At 41.0% G+C, this 18,922-nt stretch overlaps 1 protein-coding gene across 6 annotated transcripts in view; it reads right to left on the bottom strand.

Moving 5' to 3' along the window:
* The window catches only part of CNOT1 (CCR4-NOT transcription complex subunit 1), a 115,331-nt gene that overhangs the window by 73,223 nt on the left and 23,186 nt on the right, over positions 1-18,922 (bottom strand). For all 6 annotated transcript variants that reach the window (XM_025889133.2, XM_025889136.2, XM_025889135.2 and 3 more), the window contains exon 2: positions 12,227-12,502. In XM_025889133.2, the coding sequence (XP_025744918.1) occupies positions 12,227-12,328 (102 nt within the window). In that variant the 5' untranslated portion in view covers positions 12,329-12,502. The remainder of the gene's footprint in view (positions 1-12,226; positions 12,503-18,922) is intronic.

Genomic DNA, 18,922 nt, shown 5'->3' with positions numbered 1-18,922 from the left:
AATAATTTGAAGGACAAAACTTTCAAACTTCTAAGTAAAAAATGGTGGAACTTTAGTACTTTTTTCTGTTCTTGAATAACAAAAAACTTTTTAATTTCCACTTCCAATAAAACACTCTTGAAAGGGGCACCTGGGTGGCTCCGTTGTTAATAGTCTGCCTTCGGCTCGGGTCATGATCCCAGGGTCCTGGAACCGAGCCCCACATCGGGCTCCTTGCTTAGCGGGAAGCCTGCTTCTCCCTCTCTCGCTCCCCCTGCTTGTGTTCCTGCTCTCCCTCTCTCTCTCTCTGAAACATATTCTTGAAAAAAGTCATCCAGAGAGAAAAGGAAGATAGCTCATTATTACCACTTCAGATGACAGACCAAATGAGAATTCTGAGACTGGTAATTCCAGAAATAAAAATGTCTAGGACTGATAAATGTCCCAAAACATGTATCATTATCCTTTATTCAAGTGATGAAACTGGGGCAAGATGAGCCATTAAGAGAGACTATCCATTTAGAAACCTAGATCAACTACTTTAAAAAACGACAACCAGAAACCACATTTCTATTGATGTAACGTATGGTGATTAACATAATTAAAAAACTAAATTGCTTTTTGAGTAAAAGTTGTTTTACAGATTTAACTTTGGGAACAAAAGTTTTACCTAATTACCAAACAAAATTAAATTATTAAAAAAGTATTCCCTAAATACTGAAAGTAACACGAAAACAATGAAGCCAAAGCTATATCCAGTTGGTGGTACAACTACGCCAAGAACTACTCTAAATAACTTTATTAATTTGATGGTACATCTCTAGTGAGATACATAGCCATATCTCATTTTATTGCACTTCACTTTACTGCACTTTGCAGGTAATGTTTTTTGTTGTTCAAATTAAAGGTCTGTGGCAACTGCTATCAGTGCCATTTCTGCAAAAGCACTTGCTTATTGCTTGTCTCTGTGTCACATTTTGGTAATTCTCACAACTATTTCAAATTTTCCCATTATATATTTTTTAAAAATTTTATTTTTTTTTTAGGATTTTATTTATTTGACAGAGAGAGAGACACAGCGAGAGAGGGAACGCAAGCAGGAGGGAGTGGGAAAGGGAGAAGCAGGCTTCCCACTGAACAGGGAGCCCTATGCAGAGCTCGATCCCAGAACCCTGGGATCATGACCTGAGCTGAAGGCACACGCTTAACGACTGAGCCACCCAGGTACCCCAAGATTTCATTTATTTGACAGAGAGAAACACAGTATGAGAGGGAACACAAGCAGGGGGAGTGGGAGAGAGGGAGAGGGAGAAGCAAAGCAGGCTTCCCGCTGAGCAGGAAGCCCAACGTGTGGCTCGATCCCAGGACCCTGAGATCACAACCTGAGCTGAAGGCAGATGCTTAACACCCAGGTGCCCCTTCCCATTATATTTCTTATGCTGATCTGTGATCAGTGATCTTTTATGTTACTACTGTATTTGTTTTGGGGCACCATGAACTATGTCCATATAAGACAGCAAACATAATAAAGGTCATGCGTTGTGATTACTCCACCAACTGGCTGCTCCCCCAAACTTTCCCTCTATTACCTGAGACACAGCAATATTGAAATTAGACCAGGCCTCCTAAGTGTTGAAGAGAGAAACTTATCTCACTTGAAATAAAAAGACAGAAATGATTAAGGTTAGTTGAGAAAGGCATGTTGAAAGTCAAACAGGCCAAAACTAATCCTCTTGTGCCTAAGTTAGCCAAGGTATAAATGCAAACAAAAAATTTCTTAAAGTAAATTAAAAGTGTTACTCCAGTGAACACACAATGATAATAACATAGCAGAAGAGTCTTATTGCTGGTATGGAGAAAGTTTTTGTGGTCTACATAGATCAAACCAGCCACACCATTCCCTTAAGCCAAAGCCTAATACAGAGCAAGGCCTTAACCTCTCTTCAATTGTATAAAGTCTAAAATAGGTGAGGAAGCTGCAGAAGAAAAATGTGAAGCCAGCAGAGGTTGGCTCATGGGGTTTAAGGAAAGAAGCAGTCTCCATAAAAGTACAAAGTGAAGCAAAGGCTGATATAGAAGCTACAAGTTGTTCAGAAGATCTGGCCTGATAATGAAGGCAGCTACAGTAAACAGATTTTCAATGCAGATGGAAACAGACTTCTATTAGAAGAGATGCCATTTAGGATTTCCACAGCTAGAGAGAAGTCAATGCCTGCTTCAGAGGACAGGTTGACACTCTTGTTAGGGACTAATGCAGCAGGTGACTGTAAGCTGAAGCCAAAGTTCACTTACCATTCTGAAAATCCTAGGGCTCTTACAAATTATGATAAATTGACTCTGCCTGTGCACTATGAATGGAACAAAACCCTGGAGGACAGCACATTTGTTTACGACACGGTTTACTGAATATTTGAAGCTAACTGTTGAGACATACTATTCAGAAAGAGATTTCTTTCAAAATATTACTGATCCTTGACAATGCACGGTCACCCAAGAGCTATGATGAAGATGTGTAACAAGATTAATGTTGTTTTCATGTCTGCTAACACAGTATCAATTCTGCAGCCCATGGATCAAGTAGTCATTCCGACTTTCCAGGCTTACTATTTAAGAAGTACAATTCTTGGGGCGCCTGGGTGGCTCAGTCGTTGGGTGTCTGCCATCCGCTCAGGCCATGATCCCAGGGTCCTGGGATCGAGCCCCGCCTCGGGCTCCCTGCTCAGCGGGAAGCCTGCTTCTCCCCCTCCCACTCCCCCTGCTTGTGTTCCCTCTCTCACTGTGTCTCTCTCTGTTCAAATAAATAAATAAAAATCTTAAAAAAAAAAAAAGGAAAGAAATATGTTTCTTAAAGCTAGAGCCACTACAGGTAGCAGTATCTTTAATGGATCTGGTCAAAGTAAACTGAAAACCTTCTGGGAAGGATTTACCATTCTAGATGCCACCCAAGAAGAACATTCATAATTCATGGGAAGAGGTCAAAATATCAACATTAACAGGAGTTAATGGAAGATGATGATTCCAACCCTCAAGGATTACTTCAGGGTTGTTGGAAGAATTCAGTGGAAAAAGTAACTGCAGATGTGGTAGAAATAGCAAGAGAACCAGAACTGGAATTGGGGCCTGATGATATAACTTCACTGCTGCAATCTCATGATAAAACTTTAACAGATGAAGAGCTGATTCTTTTGAATGAGCAAGAAATTTTCTTGAGATGGAATTGACGCCTGGTGAAGATATTGAATGACAACAAAGTTTAGAATATTACATAAACTTAGCTGATAAAGCAGCAGAAGGATCTGAGAGGGCTAAAATATATTTTTAAGATTTATGTATTTATTTGAGAGAGAAAGCATGCACAAGCCCGAGGAGAAGCAAAGGAAAACGAACAGCAGACTCCACGCTGAGTGGACCTGAGCCAAAATCAAGAGTTGGACGCTCAACCAACTGAGCCATCCAGGTGGCCTAGGACTGACTCCAATTTTGAAATAAGTTCTACTGTCGGTAAAATGCCATCAAAGAACATCACATGCTACAGAGAAATCATTCATGAAAGGAAGAATCAATCAATGTGGCAAACTGCACTGTTGTCTTATGTTAAAAACTGCCACAGCCACTCCAACCTTCAGCAACCACCACCCTGGCTAGTCAGCAGCCATCGACAAAAGGCAAGACCTCCCAGGGGCAAAAAGATTAACTTTGCCAAAAGCTTATATGATGGTTAACATGTTTTAGCAATAAAGTATTTTTTAATGGAGGTATGCACACTTTTTAGACATAATGATAGTGCATACTTAATAGGCTATACTACAGTATAAATGGGACTTTTAAATTTCACTTGACTCACTTTATTGCAATGGTCTGGAACCAAACTCACATTATCTCTGTGATATGCCTAGGGATACCTCTGGCATACCCTAAGGTTTCCCCTTCCCCCCCACCTCCCAAAAAAGTAAACTATTTTCCATAATCATAGTGCTGTTAATAGTGTCAGGACTGTTAGTCTGAAACTCTTGATTGTGCAGTGTGGAACAGAATAAATGATTTTTTTAAATGACTGAAAACTGGGATTTTGTGCATGGGGAAAAACGGGAAGAGATTTCAGATCATGAACGGAAGATGAAGTGGGAATATCAGTAGTATCAGTTTGAATTCATGGTCTATTTTCTCTTTAGCTCTGTCCACTAAAAGGCCTAATAATGAACAACTGATCATCAGTAAGCAGTACAAGTGTTGAAATAACTTTCTAGGCCCAAAATGGTGCCATTCCTGCCCAGGATACCATGTCAGCAAACCAAAACTTAGATAACTTTCGAGTCCCTGTAAATGTTCCACTTGACCAGAAATGCAGCATATTCAGGTGAACCCAAAGGCCAAGCCAACTCTGGGCCTTCTCACCTTAAACAAGGTTGACTTATGTGACCCCAGCCAACCAGATGTTTCACATTTGTCCCTTGTTTTTTATTTGTTATTCTATAAAAATAGCTTCTTGCCTTCTGCCCCACTTTGCAGTTCTCCTAAAGGGAATGTTCAGTTAATGAAGTACTAAATAAAATTTGTTCGCATCACCTAAGCTCTTTCTTGAATCACTTTTTAACTCGAGGATGATCTCCGTATACCATTTCCCACTAAAATAAAACGAAGCTAATACCAGGTTGTAAGCAAAATATACACAAGATGAATCTAGAATATTTTAGTTTCCAGTGTTTCTGAAATGACATCAAGGACTATAAATACTACAAAAACAGGGGCAGGGGGGTGGGAGGATGGGTTAGCCCGATGATAGGAGGGCACATATTGCATGGAGCACTGAGTGTTATGCACAAACAATGAATCATGGAACACTACATCAAAAACTAACAATGTACTGGGGGCACCTGGGTATCTCAGCCGTTAAGCGTCTGCCTTCAGCTCAGGTCATGATCCCAAGGTCCTGGGATTGAGCCCCACATCGGGATCCCTGCTCTGTGGGGAGCCTGCTTCTCCCACTCCCTCTCCCCCTGCTTGTGTTCCCTCTCTCGCTGTCAAATAAATACATAAAATCTTAAAAAAAACTGATGATGTACTGTATGATGACTAACAAAATAACATAAAATAACATAAAATAAATAGGGGGACAAAGGACTCCAAAGCCAACAAGAATAAACATTCAATGGCCAAAGAATTTCATCAGTAATACTTTTCAACTGACTCAGATATATCAAATATGTTAAAAATACACGAGTTCCTGGGGCACCTGGGTGGCTCAGTCTGTTGAGTGACTGACTCTTGATTTTGGCTCAGGGCATCATCTCGGGGTTGTGGCATGGAGCCCCACATGGAGCTCTGCAGTCAGAGGGAAGTCTGCTTGGGATTCTCTCCTCTCCCTCTGCTCCTCCTCCCATCCACATGTGTACACACACACATGCTCGCTCTCTAAAAAAATAAGCCTTAAAAAAAAAAAATACATGAGGGGCACCTGGGTGGCTCAGTCGTTAAACGTCTGCCTTCGGCTCAGGTCATGATCTCAGGGTCCTGGGATCGAGCCCCGCATCGGGCTCCCTGCTCTGCGGGAAGCCTGCTTCTCCCTCTCCCACTCCCTCTGCTTGTGTTCCCTCTCTCACTCTGTCTCTCTCTGTTAAATAAATAAATAAAATCTTTAAAAAAAAAAATACATGAGTTCCTAAGAATACTAAAAGCCTCATATATTGGTCATGTTTGGAAGATTCTAGGAAAACTCACTTTGAAAACTGGTAAATAAAGAATCAAGCACTGATCTTGCCCTTCCTATATACAATGTACCTCAGGTAACCATATAGTTGGTAAGGGCAAGTTTCCCTTTACAGAACTATGTCAACAACGTGTAACAGTGGGACACCTGCGTCTGCCTTCAGCTCAGGTCATGATCCCAGGGTTCTGGGATTGAGCCCCACATCGGGTTCCTTGCTCAGTGGGGAGTCTGCTTCTCCATCTCTCTGCCTGCTGCTACCCCTGCTTGTGCTGTCAAATAAATAAATAAAATCTTAAAAAAAAAATCTTTAGGGGCGCCTGGGTGGCTCAGTCGGTTGAGCGGCTGCCTTCAGCTCGGGTCATGATCCCAGGGTCCCGGGATCAAGCCCCGCATCGGGCTCCCTGCTCAGCGGGAAGCCTGCTTCTCCCTCTCCCTCTGCCTGCCTCTCTGCCTACTTGTTCTCTCTCTGTATCTCTCTGCCAAATAAATAAATAAAATCTTTAAAAAAAAAAAAAGCAAACAAACACAAAAACAAAACCTTTAAAAAAAAAAATCTTTAAAAAATAAAAAATGCATGACAGTAAGAGTACCATCATTTTGCAATCCCTAACAAATTAATGAATCCAGTCAATGAACAAAGCCTGATAAAAATCACAAAAGTAGAGGCAACCAGACATTGCAAACCTCCTGATGAAAGTATATACACCACCAACTATAAACTGTCCTAAAGGAGGAAAAATCTTAATCTGATTGCGCTTCTAAATTTACTAACTTACAGAAAATACAAGCAACCCAAGAATGCGTTAAACACCACCATGGCAAAATTCACACTGGGGTAACAAGACACTGTGACTTAACAAAATAATTACAAGAAAAAAAAAAAAAGAGGAAAAAATTACAGATTTTAAATGAGATTTAGTAAGGACCAATGCAACAAGTGTTTGTTGTATTTGGATCCTATTTCAAACCCAAGTGTGATTAAAAAAAAATTTTTTTTAAAGATTTTATTTATTTGACAGAGAGAGCACAGGCAGGTGGAATAGCAGAGGGAGAGGGAGAAGGAGGCTCCCCGCGGAGCAAGAAGCCCTATGTGGGGCTCGATCCCAGGACCCTGAGATCATGACCTGAGCTGAAGGCAGATACTTAACTGACTGAGCCACCCAGGTGCCCCAATAAAATTTTTTAGATGAGAGAAAACAAGAAATGTGAGTGTTAACTGGATAAGTACATGTTTAGAAAATTATTGTGCCTTTTTTTTTTTTTTTTTAAGAGACAGTGAGTACACACCCATAAAAGCTGGAGAGGGGCAAAGTGGGAGGGAAAGAGGGAAAAAGAATCCTAAGCAGGCTCCACACCCAGTGCAGAGCTCCAAGTGGGGTTCCTTCTAATTCACCCTAAGATCCTGACCTGAGCAGAATGTTTAACCGACTGAGGCACCCCATTATCATGCTTTTTAAATTAAGATGTGAGAGGGGAGCACCTGGGTGGCTCAGTCGGTTAAGCATTCAACTCTTTGATTTCAGCTCAGGTCAGGATCTCAGGGTTGTGAGATCAAGCCCTGCATCAGGGTCCATGCTCATCAGCATGAAATTTACATGTCTCTCCCTCCCCCTTTGCCCTTCCTCCAGCTCCTACGAGCGCTGGCTCTCTCTGTCTCAAATAAATAAATAAAATCTTTTTTTTTATTTTTTAAAGATTTTTATTTTTATTTTTTTTATTTTTTTTTATATTTATTTTTATTTATTTAATTGACAGAGAGAGAGAGAGACAGCGAGAGAGGGAACACAAGCAGGGGGAGTGGGAGAGGGAGAAGCAGGCTTCCCGCTGAGCAGGGAGCCCGATGCGGGGCTCGATCCCAGGACCCTGGGATCATGACCTGAGCCGAAGGCAGTCGCTTAACCAACTGAGCCACCCAGGTGCCCCAATAAATAAAATCTTAAAAAAAAAAAAAAACAACGTGTGGTACACAGCAGATGCTTAAAGAGTAGCTGCATAAAATTGTTAGGACACACTCTGACCAACACAACTTTCAGAATTTACCAAATAAAGGATAAAAGGGTAAGTCTTCACTGATGAGGTGTTACTGGATTTATTTCTTCAAAAAGAGAATGAAGGACTTAAAGGACCCTGAAATTCAGATTGAGGAGGTTATATTTTGTTCCCTACTAAAAGGACCCCTGAAGGTATTATAACAATGAACTTAAGCACTGTAATTCATCAAAGCAGCATTAATTGCAATAAACCCTATAAGCATACAAAGCTGGTATTACAATGTACTATATACAATGAAATACTACATGAAAAGAAAAAAAATCGAATAGGAACTAATTCCAAGAATTGAGCTTTTCCATTAGCAAGGAAAGAAGAGTGGTCCAAGATTGATTTTCAAAGAATCTATCCTACAAATAAGCTAACACATACATATAAAAAAAAATAACAGCACTATCAATAGCAAAAACAAAAAACAAAGTATATAACCTAAATGTCCATCAATAGTAAAACAAATTATGATTCATCCATATAATGGTTTCCTATATAGCCTTAAAAGAAACTTTTTATGTATAGAGTAAGGAATAATTTTTTTTTTAAGTTAGGCTCCATGTCCAATTGGGCTCGAACCCACGACCCTGAGATCAAGAATCGGATGCTCTACTGACTGAGACAGTCAGGCACCCCAAGAATAATTTCTAAGATAGACTGGTAAGTTAAAAAAGAAACAGGGGGGGCACCTGAGTGGCTCAGTCGGTTAGGCGGCTGCCTTCGGCTCAGGTCATGATCTCAGGGTCCAGGGATCGAGCCCCGCATCAGGCTCTCTGCTCAGCTGGGAGTCTCCTTCTCTGTCTCCCTCTGCCACTCCCCCTGCTTGTGCTCTCTCGCTCATTCTCTCACTCTAATAAATAAATAAAATTTTTAAAGAAAGAAAGAAAAGAAAAGAAAAGAAAAAAGAAACAGGAACACCTGGGTGGCTCAGCCGGTTAAGTGTCTGCCTTTGGCTCAGGTCATGATCCCAGGGTCCTGGGATCAAGTCCCGCATCAGGCTCCTTGCTCAGTGGGAAACCTGCTTCTCCCTCTGCTTGTGCTCTAACAAATAAATAAGATCTTTAAAAAATAAATAAATAAAGTTAAAAAGAAACAATCAAGATACAGAAAACGATCATATGCCAACATATGAAAAAAGAATGGAAAGTATTTTACTATGTTTTCTTTTTAACTTTTTAAAAATAGTTTTACTTGGGTGCCTGGGTGGCTCAGTTGGTTAAGCGACTGCCTTCGGCTCAAGTCGTGATCCTGGAGTCCCGGGATTGAGTCCCGCATTGGGCTCCCTGCTTGGCGGGGAGTCTGCTCCTCCCTCTGACCTTCCTCCCTCTCATGAGAGACCATTCTCTCTCTCAATAAATAAATAAAAATCTTAAAAAAAAAAAAGTTTTACTTAACATGATTCAGCTTTGTCAGAATAATATTTTAAGGGTGCCTGGGTGACTCAGTCGTTAAGTGTCTGCCTTCAGCTCAGGTCATGATCTCAGGGTCCTGGGATCGAGCCCCGCATCGGGCTCCCTGCTCCACGGGAGGCCTGCTTCTCCCTCTCCCACTCCCCCTGCTTTTATTCCCTCTCTTGCTGTCACTGTCAAATAAATAAAATCTTTGGAAAAAAAAAGATATTTTAATATTTTCTATGTCCAAGTATCTTTGGAAGAACAGTTAAGAAATAGCAAACACCAGTTGCCTGTGGGCAGAGAAAAACTGGGTAGCTGGGGTAATCAGGTCAATATATTATGCTTTAAAAATAAAATTAGGGCAGGGCGCCTGGGTGGCTCAGTTGGTTAAGCGACTACCTTCGGCTCAGGTCATGATCCTGGAGTCCCGGGATCAAGTCCCGCATCGGGCTCCCTGCTTGGCAGGGAGTCTGCTTCTCCCTCTGACCCTCTTCCCTCTCGTGCTCTCTATCTCTCATTCTCTCTCTCTCAAATAAATCTTTAAAAAAATAAAATAAATAAAATAAAATTAGGGCACCCAGGGGCACCTGGGTGGCTCAGTCAGTTAAGCATCTGCCTTCGGCTTGAGTCATGATCCCAGAATCCTGGGATAGAGCCCTGCATTGGGCTCCCTGCTCAGCAGGGAGTCTCCTTCTCCCTCTGCCCCTCACCCCGCTAGTGCTTTCTCCCTCTCAAATAAATAAATAAAATCTTAAAAAAAAAAAATTAGGGTGCCTAGGTGGTTCAAATGGTTAAGTGTCCACCTTCAGCTCAAGTCATGATCTCCGGGTTCTGGGATCAAGCCCCCACATTGGGCTTCCAGCTCAGAAGGGAGTCTGCTTCTCCTTCCCCCTTCCTCTCACCCCCCGGCCCCCCGACTCGTGCTCTCTACCTCTCGCTATCTCAAATGAATAAAATAAAAATTAAACTACAACCTCTACACACACACACCCCAAAAACAAGGAAAAGAGAAAAAACCTCCCAATTCTTAGATTTAGCTCAAATAATTAGGCACCTATTTCATTTACAAGCTTGTTCTTATGTACTACCTACCTTATATAATTGTGATTTATAATGTAGAAAGGAAAATTTGCATATTTAAAAAAGATTATGACAGGAACTGTACTAGGTACTCTTAACTTCACTTAATCCTAACAAGGATGTCAAATTTTATATTTATCCTTATTCTGCAGATGAGGAAAATAAGGTTCAGAGAAGTTACCTATCGTCACACAACTACTAAGATTTAATTTAACAATATATAGAATTTTAATATGATACTCCATTTATTAATGAGAAGAGGGTACCATCACTACAACTAAGATATACTATCTAACTTTCATAAAGATTGAATGAAATGCTTTACAAGTCAAACCTATACTTGAGAATAATTTTTTTTTTTAGAACAATAATTTTTTAGAATTGGGGGGTCAGGACATGTGGGTGGTTCAGTCAGTTAAGCGTCCGTCTTCAGCTCAGATCATGATCTCAGGGTCCTGGGATCGAGTCCCTCATTGGGCTTCCTGCTCAGCAGGGAGTCTGCTTCTCCCTCTCCCGCTGCCCCTCCTCCTGCTCATGAGCACACTCATGCTCTCTCTCAAATGAATAAATAAAATCTTTAAAAAATACAAATAGGGGGCGCCTGGTTGGCTCAGTCGTTGAGTGTCTGCCTTCGACTCAGGTCATGATCCCAGAGTCCTGGGATCGAGCCCCGCATCGGGCTCCCTGCTCAGCAGGGGGGCCTGCTTCTCCCTCTCCGACTCCCCCTGCTTGTGTTCCCTCTCTCGCTGTGTCTCTGTCAAATAAATAAATAAAATCTTTTAAAAAATTAAAAAATAAATAAATAAAATAAATAAATAAAAATTGGAGGGATCGGCAAAAAATTGGGGGGCAAAGGATTTGAACTGACATTTCTCCAAAGATACACAAATAAGCACATGAAAAGATGTTCATCCTTAGCTACATTATCGAAACAATGAGCTACCTGTTCACACCCACTAGAATGGGTATAAACAAAAGACATAAAATAACCAATATTAGTGAGGTTGAGGAAAAATCGGAAACCTCATAGACTACTTGTGGAAATGAAAAGTGATCCGGTGCTCTGGATAACATCTGGCAGCTCTTCAGAAAGTTAGAGTTACCATATAACCTAGCAATTCCATTCTTTGGTATATACCCAAAACCTGAAAACAAATATCCATCCAAAAACTTATAAATGTTGAAAGCTACACTACTCACAACAGCCACAAAATGGAAATAAATTAAATATCCAACTGACAGATAAACTGTAGAATATCCATAGAACTACTGTTCATTATTATAAATAATATTCATACAGTAGTATTATTACTCATAAAAAGAAATGAAGTACTGACAAAGACTCCAACATGGATGAATCTTTTTCTTAAGGGGGGTGGTGAGGGAGAGAATCTTAAGCAGGCTCCATACCCAGCAGAGAGCCCAATGAGCGGCTCAATCTCACGACTCTCAGATCATGACCTGAGCCAAAATCAAGAGTCGGACACTTAACTGACTGAGCCACCTAGGTGCCCCAAAAGGACAGATGAATCTTGAAAGCACTGTGCTAAGTGAAAGAAGGCAGACACAAAAGGCCACATCTGGTATGATTGCATTTATATGAAATGTCCAGAAAGGCAAATCCATAAAAGTGGAAAGATCAGTGGTTGCCAGGAGCTGGAGGGAGGAGGAAATGGGAGAGCAACTGCTAATGGATTCAAGTATTTCTTTTTGAGGTGATGAAAACATTCTGGAGTTAGATTGTGATGATTAAGTAACTGTGAATCTACTAGAAACTACTGAATTGCACATTTTGTAAGGGTGAGTTTTACAGTTTGTGAGGTATATCTCAACTTTAAAATGTAGATAAGAAAAAGATAAGACTAAACCAAATCAAGTATTTCATAACTTTTATAGAAAAATTTTAGATCTGTGACCCCTTAAAAAAAAGACAGGGTAAAATTTTTTATATATTAAAGCTGAGGAGAACATTCTTCCTACCACATACTCATTCCTTTAATGGCACTTGCTTTCTAAGTTTACTCACATGCTGTATTTCCTGCTGGCTGGCTCGGTAGTTTTTCTTGGTTAAATTGTCCACCAGGTAGCTGATTTGAGACAAGGCCAGCGAGAGCGAGTCAAGATTCATTGCTGGTTGGGGCGGAAGCAGGCGGCCGAGCCCGGCGCAAAATCACCATTATTCCCCTTTAGTCACCTCAGAGGCAGGTTAATGCTTTCTTTGTAATTAGCCTATATCTGATGTCTGTACAGTGTCTTCAGTTCTTCTTTACCAGAGGTATTACTCTGTTCTGAAACATGGCACCTGTTTTAAAAAAAGGATAAAAAGCAGACTTTTAAATTAGTTTTTTATTAGGGGAAAAAGAGTTAATCATCTCTCCATCTTAGTACCTGAAATACCACTAAGGACTTAGGAAAAAAAGAAATTAGTATGTCTCAACCACTAATTACAGAGGATGCCAAGTCTGAAAATTATGTAGGGCCAGTATAAAAAGAAAATACCCCCCCTTAAAAAGTAGTTTAGCAAGACAACCTATAATATTTGGATGTCTATTTTTATCTACTTCGAAATGATTATTTATACTATACCCTTTAGAAACAGCAGGAAAGGACTTAAAATTAGGGTTGGTGGAAAGAAACGCTCTTCTGACATTTTCTGTTCCTCTTCCCACAGTATCTACAACCTATTTACAAGATCCCATTTATTAACTTTTATTCCTTATGTATTGCTTTAGAATCAGATAATTCGGTCCTACAGCTGTACCTTAGGGTATATGTTTTAGGTATTTGAATTGCTGTCTTAAAGGCAAGTAAGGGCTTCAAACCCAAATTCCTTCCCACATTGTTGAAAATTTTACTAGGAAGATTTAGAAAAGGAAGGCCCAAAGCAGAAAAATGACAGGATGCTTACCAGTTTAATTCCAACTGTGGGCTGAGTCAGAGGAACTCTTCTGTATTACAAAAAAAGGGGGGGAACCCTACAAGTTTTTCTTACAATTCACCAAGTACTGCTGCTGAAACAAAAATCTTTGAAAACAAAGAGCTGAACTTACGCACAGCTTCATGCTCTGAAATCAGCTCATAATTTCATTACAATCAGAAAATTCACAAAGATCAAAAGACCCTCTTAAGGGCATTTAAAAAAAATTACCTTTAACAGTTTCTTTTCTTTTAAGATTTTATTTTTTTTATTTGACAGAGAGAGAGGGAACACAAGAAGGGGGAGTGGGAGGGCGCCTGGACGGCTCAGTCGTTAGGTGTCTGCCTTTGGCTTGGGTCATGATCCTAGGGTCCTGGGATTGAGCCCCGCATCGGGCTCCCTGCTCAGCGGGAAGCCTGCTTCTCCCTCTCTCACTCCCCCTGCTTGTGTTCCTTCTCTTGCTGTGTCTCTCTCTCTGTCATATAAATAAATAAATAAATAAATAAATAAAATCTTTAAAAAAAAAAAAAAAAAAGAAGGGAGAGTGTACCAAGGTATTTTTTGTTCATTCTAAAGTAATAACATTTGAGAAGTTAAAGACAAAATGTGTTTCTACCTATCCATTACATGCAACTAAACTTGCCTGCTATAAATCTTAGAGAAGTTTTCTTCATGTTCTGGTCACAGCATATTTTCTATATCAGACTAGTAAAACATTCAAGTTTGAGGACATACTATAATAAGAATAGAGGCAAAGAGGACTCACCAGACTGTTAACAACAGTATTAGGTGTATGACCTTTCCTGAAATTCAAATTGGCATTACTACAAAAAGTGTTTACTACACTACCCTTAAACCTTTAATTCTACGATTAAGAATGTATCCCCCCCCAAAAAAAAGTATCCCTCCGTATCTATGAGTTCTTTTTGCCTGAAGAACTCAAAGGACACAGATTTTCAGGGAAGTCTATCTCAGCAAAGAGAAAAAGTGAAGTAAAACAGTAAAAAGTAACTCTTCAGGGGCACCCAGGTGGCTCAGTCAGTTAGGTGTCCCACTCTTGATTTCGGCTCACATCATGATCTCCAGGTTCAGAGATTGGCCAGCGACAAGCTGCCCCACTCAGCAGAGAGTCGGCTTGAGATTCTCTCCTTCTGCCCCTCCTCTGGCTCACATGCTCTCTCAAATAAATAAATCTTAAAAAAATCATTTCTTAGATGAGTCTAAAGAAAGCCCTATACTATACAATGAAACTACAAGACTTGTTCAAAGAAATCAAAGATGACACAAACAAATGGAAGGACAGTTATGTTAATGGATTAGAAGAGTTAATACTCTTAAAATGTCCACACCATCCACTCAGTCGGTTAAGCATCTGACTCGATCTCAGCTCAGGTCATCTCAGGGTTGTGAGATACAGCACCGCATCAGACTCTGCGCTAAGCATGGTGCCTGCTTAAGATTCTCTCTCCCTCCCTCCCACTCTAAAAAAAAAAAATAATTTTTAAAAAAAATTTTTAAAGTTAAAAAAAAAATTAAAATGTCCACGCCAGGGGTGCCTGGGTGGTTCAATCGGTTATGCCTTTGTCTTCGGGCTCAGGTCATGGTTCCTGGGTCCTGGGGCCAACCCATGCATCAGGCTCCCTCTCCCTCTGCCCTCTGCTCCTCCCCACCCCCTGCCACCCCCATGCTCTCTGTGTGAAATAAAGTCTTTTTTTTTTTTTTTAAAGATTTTATTTATTTATTTGAGAGAGAGAGAGAGAGAGAATGAGAGATAGAAAGCACAAGAGGGAAGAGGGTCAGAGGGAGAAGCAGATTCCCTGCTGAGCAGGAAGTCCGATGTGGGACTCGATCCCGGGACTCCAGGATCACGACCTGAGCCAAAGGCAGTCGCCTAACCAACTGAGCCACCCAGGCGCCCTGAAATAAAGTCTTTTTAAAAAATTAAAAAAATAAAAATAAATAAAATGCCCATGCCACCCAAAGCCATGTAGATTCAACACAATCCCTATGAAAATTCCAATGGCATTTTTTCACGTAAGTAGAAAAAAACAATCCTAAATTGGTATGGAACCACAAAAGATCCTCAAGACCCAAAGCAATCATGAGATAGAGGAACAAAACCAGGGGCGCCTGGGTGGCTCAGTCGGTTTAAGAGTCTGCCTTCCGCTCAGGTCATGATCCCAGCCGGGGTCCTGTGACAGAGCCCTGCATCAGGCTCCCTGCTCAGCGGAAAGCCTGCTTCTCCTCCCTCTGCTGTTCCCCCTCTGCTTGTGCTCTCTGGCTCTCACTTACTCTGTCAAATAAATAAATGACGTCTTAAAAAAAAAAAAAAACTGAAGGCATCACACTTCTTGATTTCCAACTGTACTACAGAACTATGATCATTAAAACAGTACAGTACTGGCATAAAAGTAGACCCACAGACCAAAAGAACAGAATAGATAGCATATACAGTCAACTAATACCTGGTAAGAGAGACAAGAACAACCATAGGATAAAGGATACACTCTTCAAACGGTGCTGGGAAAACTGGGTAACTACATGTAGAAAAATGAAAGTGGACCTCTATCTTACACCACTCACAAAAATTAACTCAAAATGGATCAAAGACTTGAAGAGAAGACGTAATACCAAAAAAATTCCTCAAAGAAAACATACAAAGTGAACTTTTCAGGGCCAGTTTTGGCAATGATTTTTTTTGAACATGACACCAAAAGCACAAACAACAAAAGAAAAAAATAATCAACAAATGCGACATCAAAATTAAAAGTTTCTGCACAACAAAACAACAAAATAAAAAGGCAACCTACAGAATGAGAGAATATTCACAAAACATGTACCAGATAGGGGGTTAATATACTAACTTTATTTTTTCTAAAGACTTTATTAATTTATTTGACAGAGAGACACAGTGAGAGAGGGAACACAAGGCAGGGGGAGTGGGAGAGGGAGAAGCAGGCTTCCCGCGGAGCAGGGAGCCCGACACAGGACTCGATCCCATGACCCTGGGATCATGACCCAAGCCGAAGGCAGACGGTCAGTGACTGAGCCACCCAGGCGCCCCTAACTTTATTAATTTTTTTAATATTTTATTTATTCATTTGAGAGAGAGAGAGAGAGAGCACAAGCAAGGGGAGAGGCAGAGGGAGGGGGAAAGCAGACTCCCCACTGAGCTGGGAGCCCAACATGGGGCTTGATCCCAGGACCTGGAAATTATGACCTGAGCCGAAGGCAGATGCCCAACCATCTAAGTCACCCAGGCGCCCTTATACTAAATTTGTAAGAAACTCCTACAGCTCAGTAACAACAAAAAAATCACAATCCAATTAAAAAATGGGCAGAGAACCTAAATAGACATTTTCCCAAAGACAACATCAGAGTAGCAAACAGTTATCTGCAAAGGTGTTCAACATCACTAATAATCAGGGAAATGCATACCAAAACCAGGATAAAATATCATCATCTGTAAAATATCTGATAAAATCTCTGATAAAAACCTCTGACAAAATATCATCACCTGTAAAAAAAGGCTAGCAACAGGAAGACAAGCATTAAGTGTTGGAGAGGATATGGAGAAAAAGGAACACTTGTGCATTGCTGGTTGGACTGTAAAGTGGTTTTCTATCATTATGGAGAACAGTGCCAAAGATCCTCAAAAAATTAAAAATAAGGGTGCCTGGCTGGCTCAATTGGTAGAGCATGTGACTCTGATCTCAGGGTTGTGAGTTCAAGCCCCACCCTGGGCATGGAGCCTACATAAAAAACATAATTAAAAATAAAACTACCATACAACCCAGCAATCCCACTTCTGGGTATATATCCAAAAGTAATGAAAACAGGTTACTGAAGAGATATACGCAGTCCCATGTTTAATGCAGCATTATTCACAATAACCAAGATATGAAAACAACCAGGATGCCTGGATGGCTCAGTTGGTGGAACATGTGACTCTTGATCTCAGGGTTTTGAGTCCAAGCCCCACATTGAGTATAGAAATTACTTAAAAATAGAGGCGCCTGGGTGGCTCAGTTGGTTAAACAACTGCCTTCGGCTCAGGTCATGATCCTGGAGTCCTGGGATTGAGTCCCACATCAGGCTCCCGGCTCAGCAGGGAGCCTGCTTCTCCCTCTGACCCTCTCCCCTCTCATACTGTTTCTCATTTGTCTCTCTCAAATAAATAACACCTTTAAAAAATACAGAAAAGAAAAATTACTTAATAAAATTTTTAGGGGCCCCTGGGTGGTTCAGTCGGTTGAGAAGCTGCCTTTGGGGAGGTCATGATTCCAGGGTCCTGGGATCCAGCCCTGCATTGGGTTCCCTGCTCAGTGGGGAGCCTGCTTCTCCCTCCCCCTCTGCTGTGCTCTCTCACGCTCACACTTGCTTTCTCTCTCAAATTAATCTTTTTTAAGAAATAAAATTAAATAAAATTTAAAAATAAACTCTAAAAAAAATGGAGACAACCTAAGTGTCTGTCAATAGACGAATGGAGGGCGCGTGGGTCGCTCAGTCGTTAAGCGTCTGCCTTCAGCTCAGGTCATGATGCCAGGGTCTTGCGATCAAGTCCCACATCTGGCTCCCTGCTCCGCGGGAAGCCTGCTTCTCCCTCTCCCACTCCCCCTGCTGTGTTCCCCCTCTGTCTCTCTGTTGAAAAATAAATCTTAAAAAAAAAAATAGGTGAATGGAAAAAGATGTGGTGTATACATATACACATTGGAATACTTTTCAGCCATCAGGGGAAAAAAATAAATACTGCCATTTGTGACAACATGGATGGCCTTGAGAACATTATGCTGAGATAAATCAGACAGAATAAGACAATTACTATTTAATATCCATTATACATGGGATTGTAAAAAACAATTCAGAAACAGAGAACAGATTGTGGTTGGGGGGAGGAGGGTGATGGTAGTAGTGGTAAAATGATGAAGGTGGTCAACAGGTAAACTTCCAGCTATAATCATTAAGTCTTAAAGATGTAATGTAGGGGGCGCCTGGGTGGCTCAGCTGGTTAAGCGACTGCATTCAGCTCAGGTCATAATCCCAGGGTGCTGGGATCGAGCCCCACATCGGGCTCCCCGCTCCATGGGAAGCCTGCTTCTTCCTCTCCCACTCCCCCTGCTTGTATTCCCTCTCTCGCTGTGTCTCTCTCTGTCAGTTAAATAAATAAAATCTTAAAAAAAAAAAAAAAGATGTAATGTAGGGCATAGCAATTATAGATAAATCTTAAAAGTTCTCATCACAAGGAAAAAAGAATTTTTTCTGTAACTACAGGTGGTGGTAGATTTGTTGTTATTTTTAAGCAGGTTCCAAGCCCAGGGTGGAGCCCAGCGTAGAACCCAACATAGGGTCTAAACCCAAGAACCTTAGATTCAAAACCTGAGGTGAGATCAAGAGCCGGAAACTTAACTGACTGTGCCACCCAGGTGCCCCTTGACGGTAGTAGATGTTAACTACACTTATTAGAGTGATCATTTCACAATATACACAAATATTGAATTATTTGTTGTACATCTGAAACTATTATAATGTTCTATGTCGACTGTATCTCAGTAACAAAATAATTTAAAAACCAAACTCAAAAAAACAGAGTGAGGGCGCCTGGGTGGCTCAGTCGTTAAGCGTCTGCCTTCAGCTCAGGTCATGATCCCAGGGTCCTGGGATCGAGTCCCACATCGGGCTCCCTGCTCGGCGGGAAGCCTGCTTCTCCCTCTCCCACTCCTCCTGCTTGTGTTCCTGCTCTCGCGCGCTCTCTCTCTCTCTGTGTCAAATAAATAAATAAAATCTTTAAAAAAAAAAAAAAAAGAG

The sequence above is a fragment of the Callorhinus ursinus genome, unplaced genomic scaffold (genome assembly GCF_003265705.2).
Source record: "Callorhinus ursinus isolate GAN/ISIS: 27379988/994484 unplaced genomic scaffold, GSC_fseal_2.0 scaffold37, whole genome shotgun sequence".
Lineage (NCBI taxonomy): Eukaryota > Metazoa > Chordata > Mammalia > Carnivora > Otariidae > Callorhinus > Callorhinus ursinus.
The sequence above is the reverse complement of the archived record's forward strand: the minus strand, read 5'-3'. Positions and strand labels throughout refer to the sequence as shown.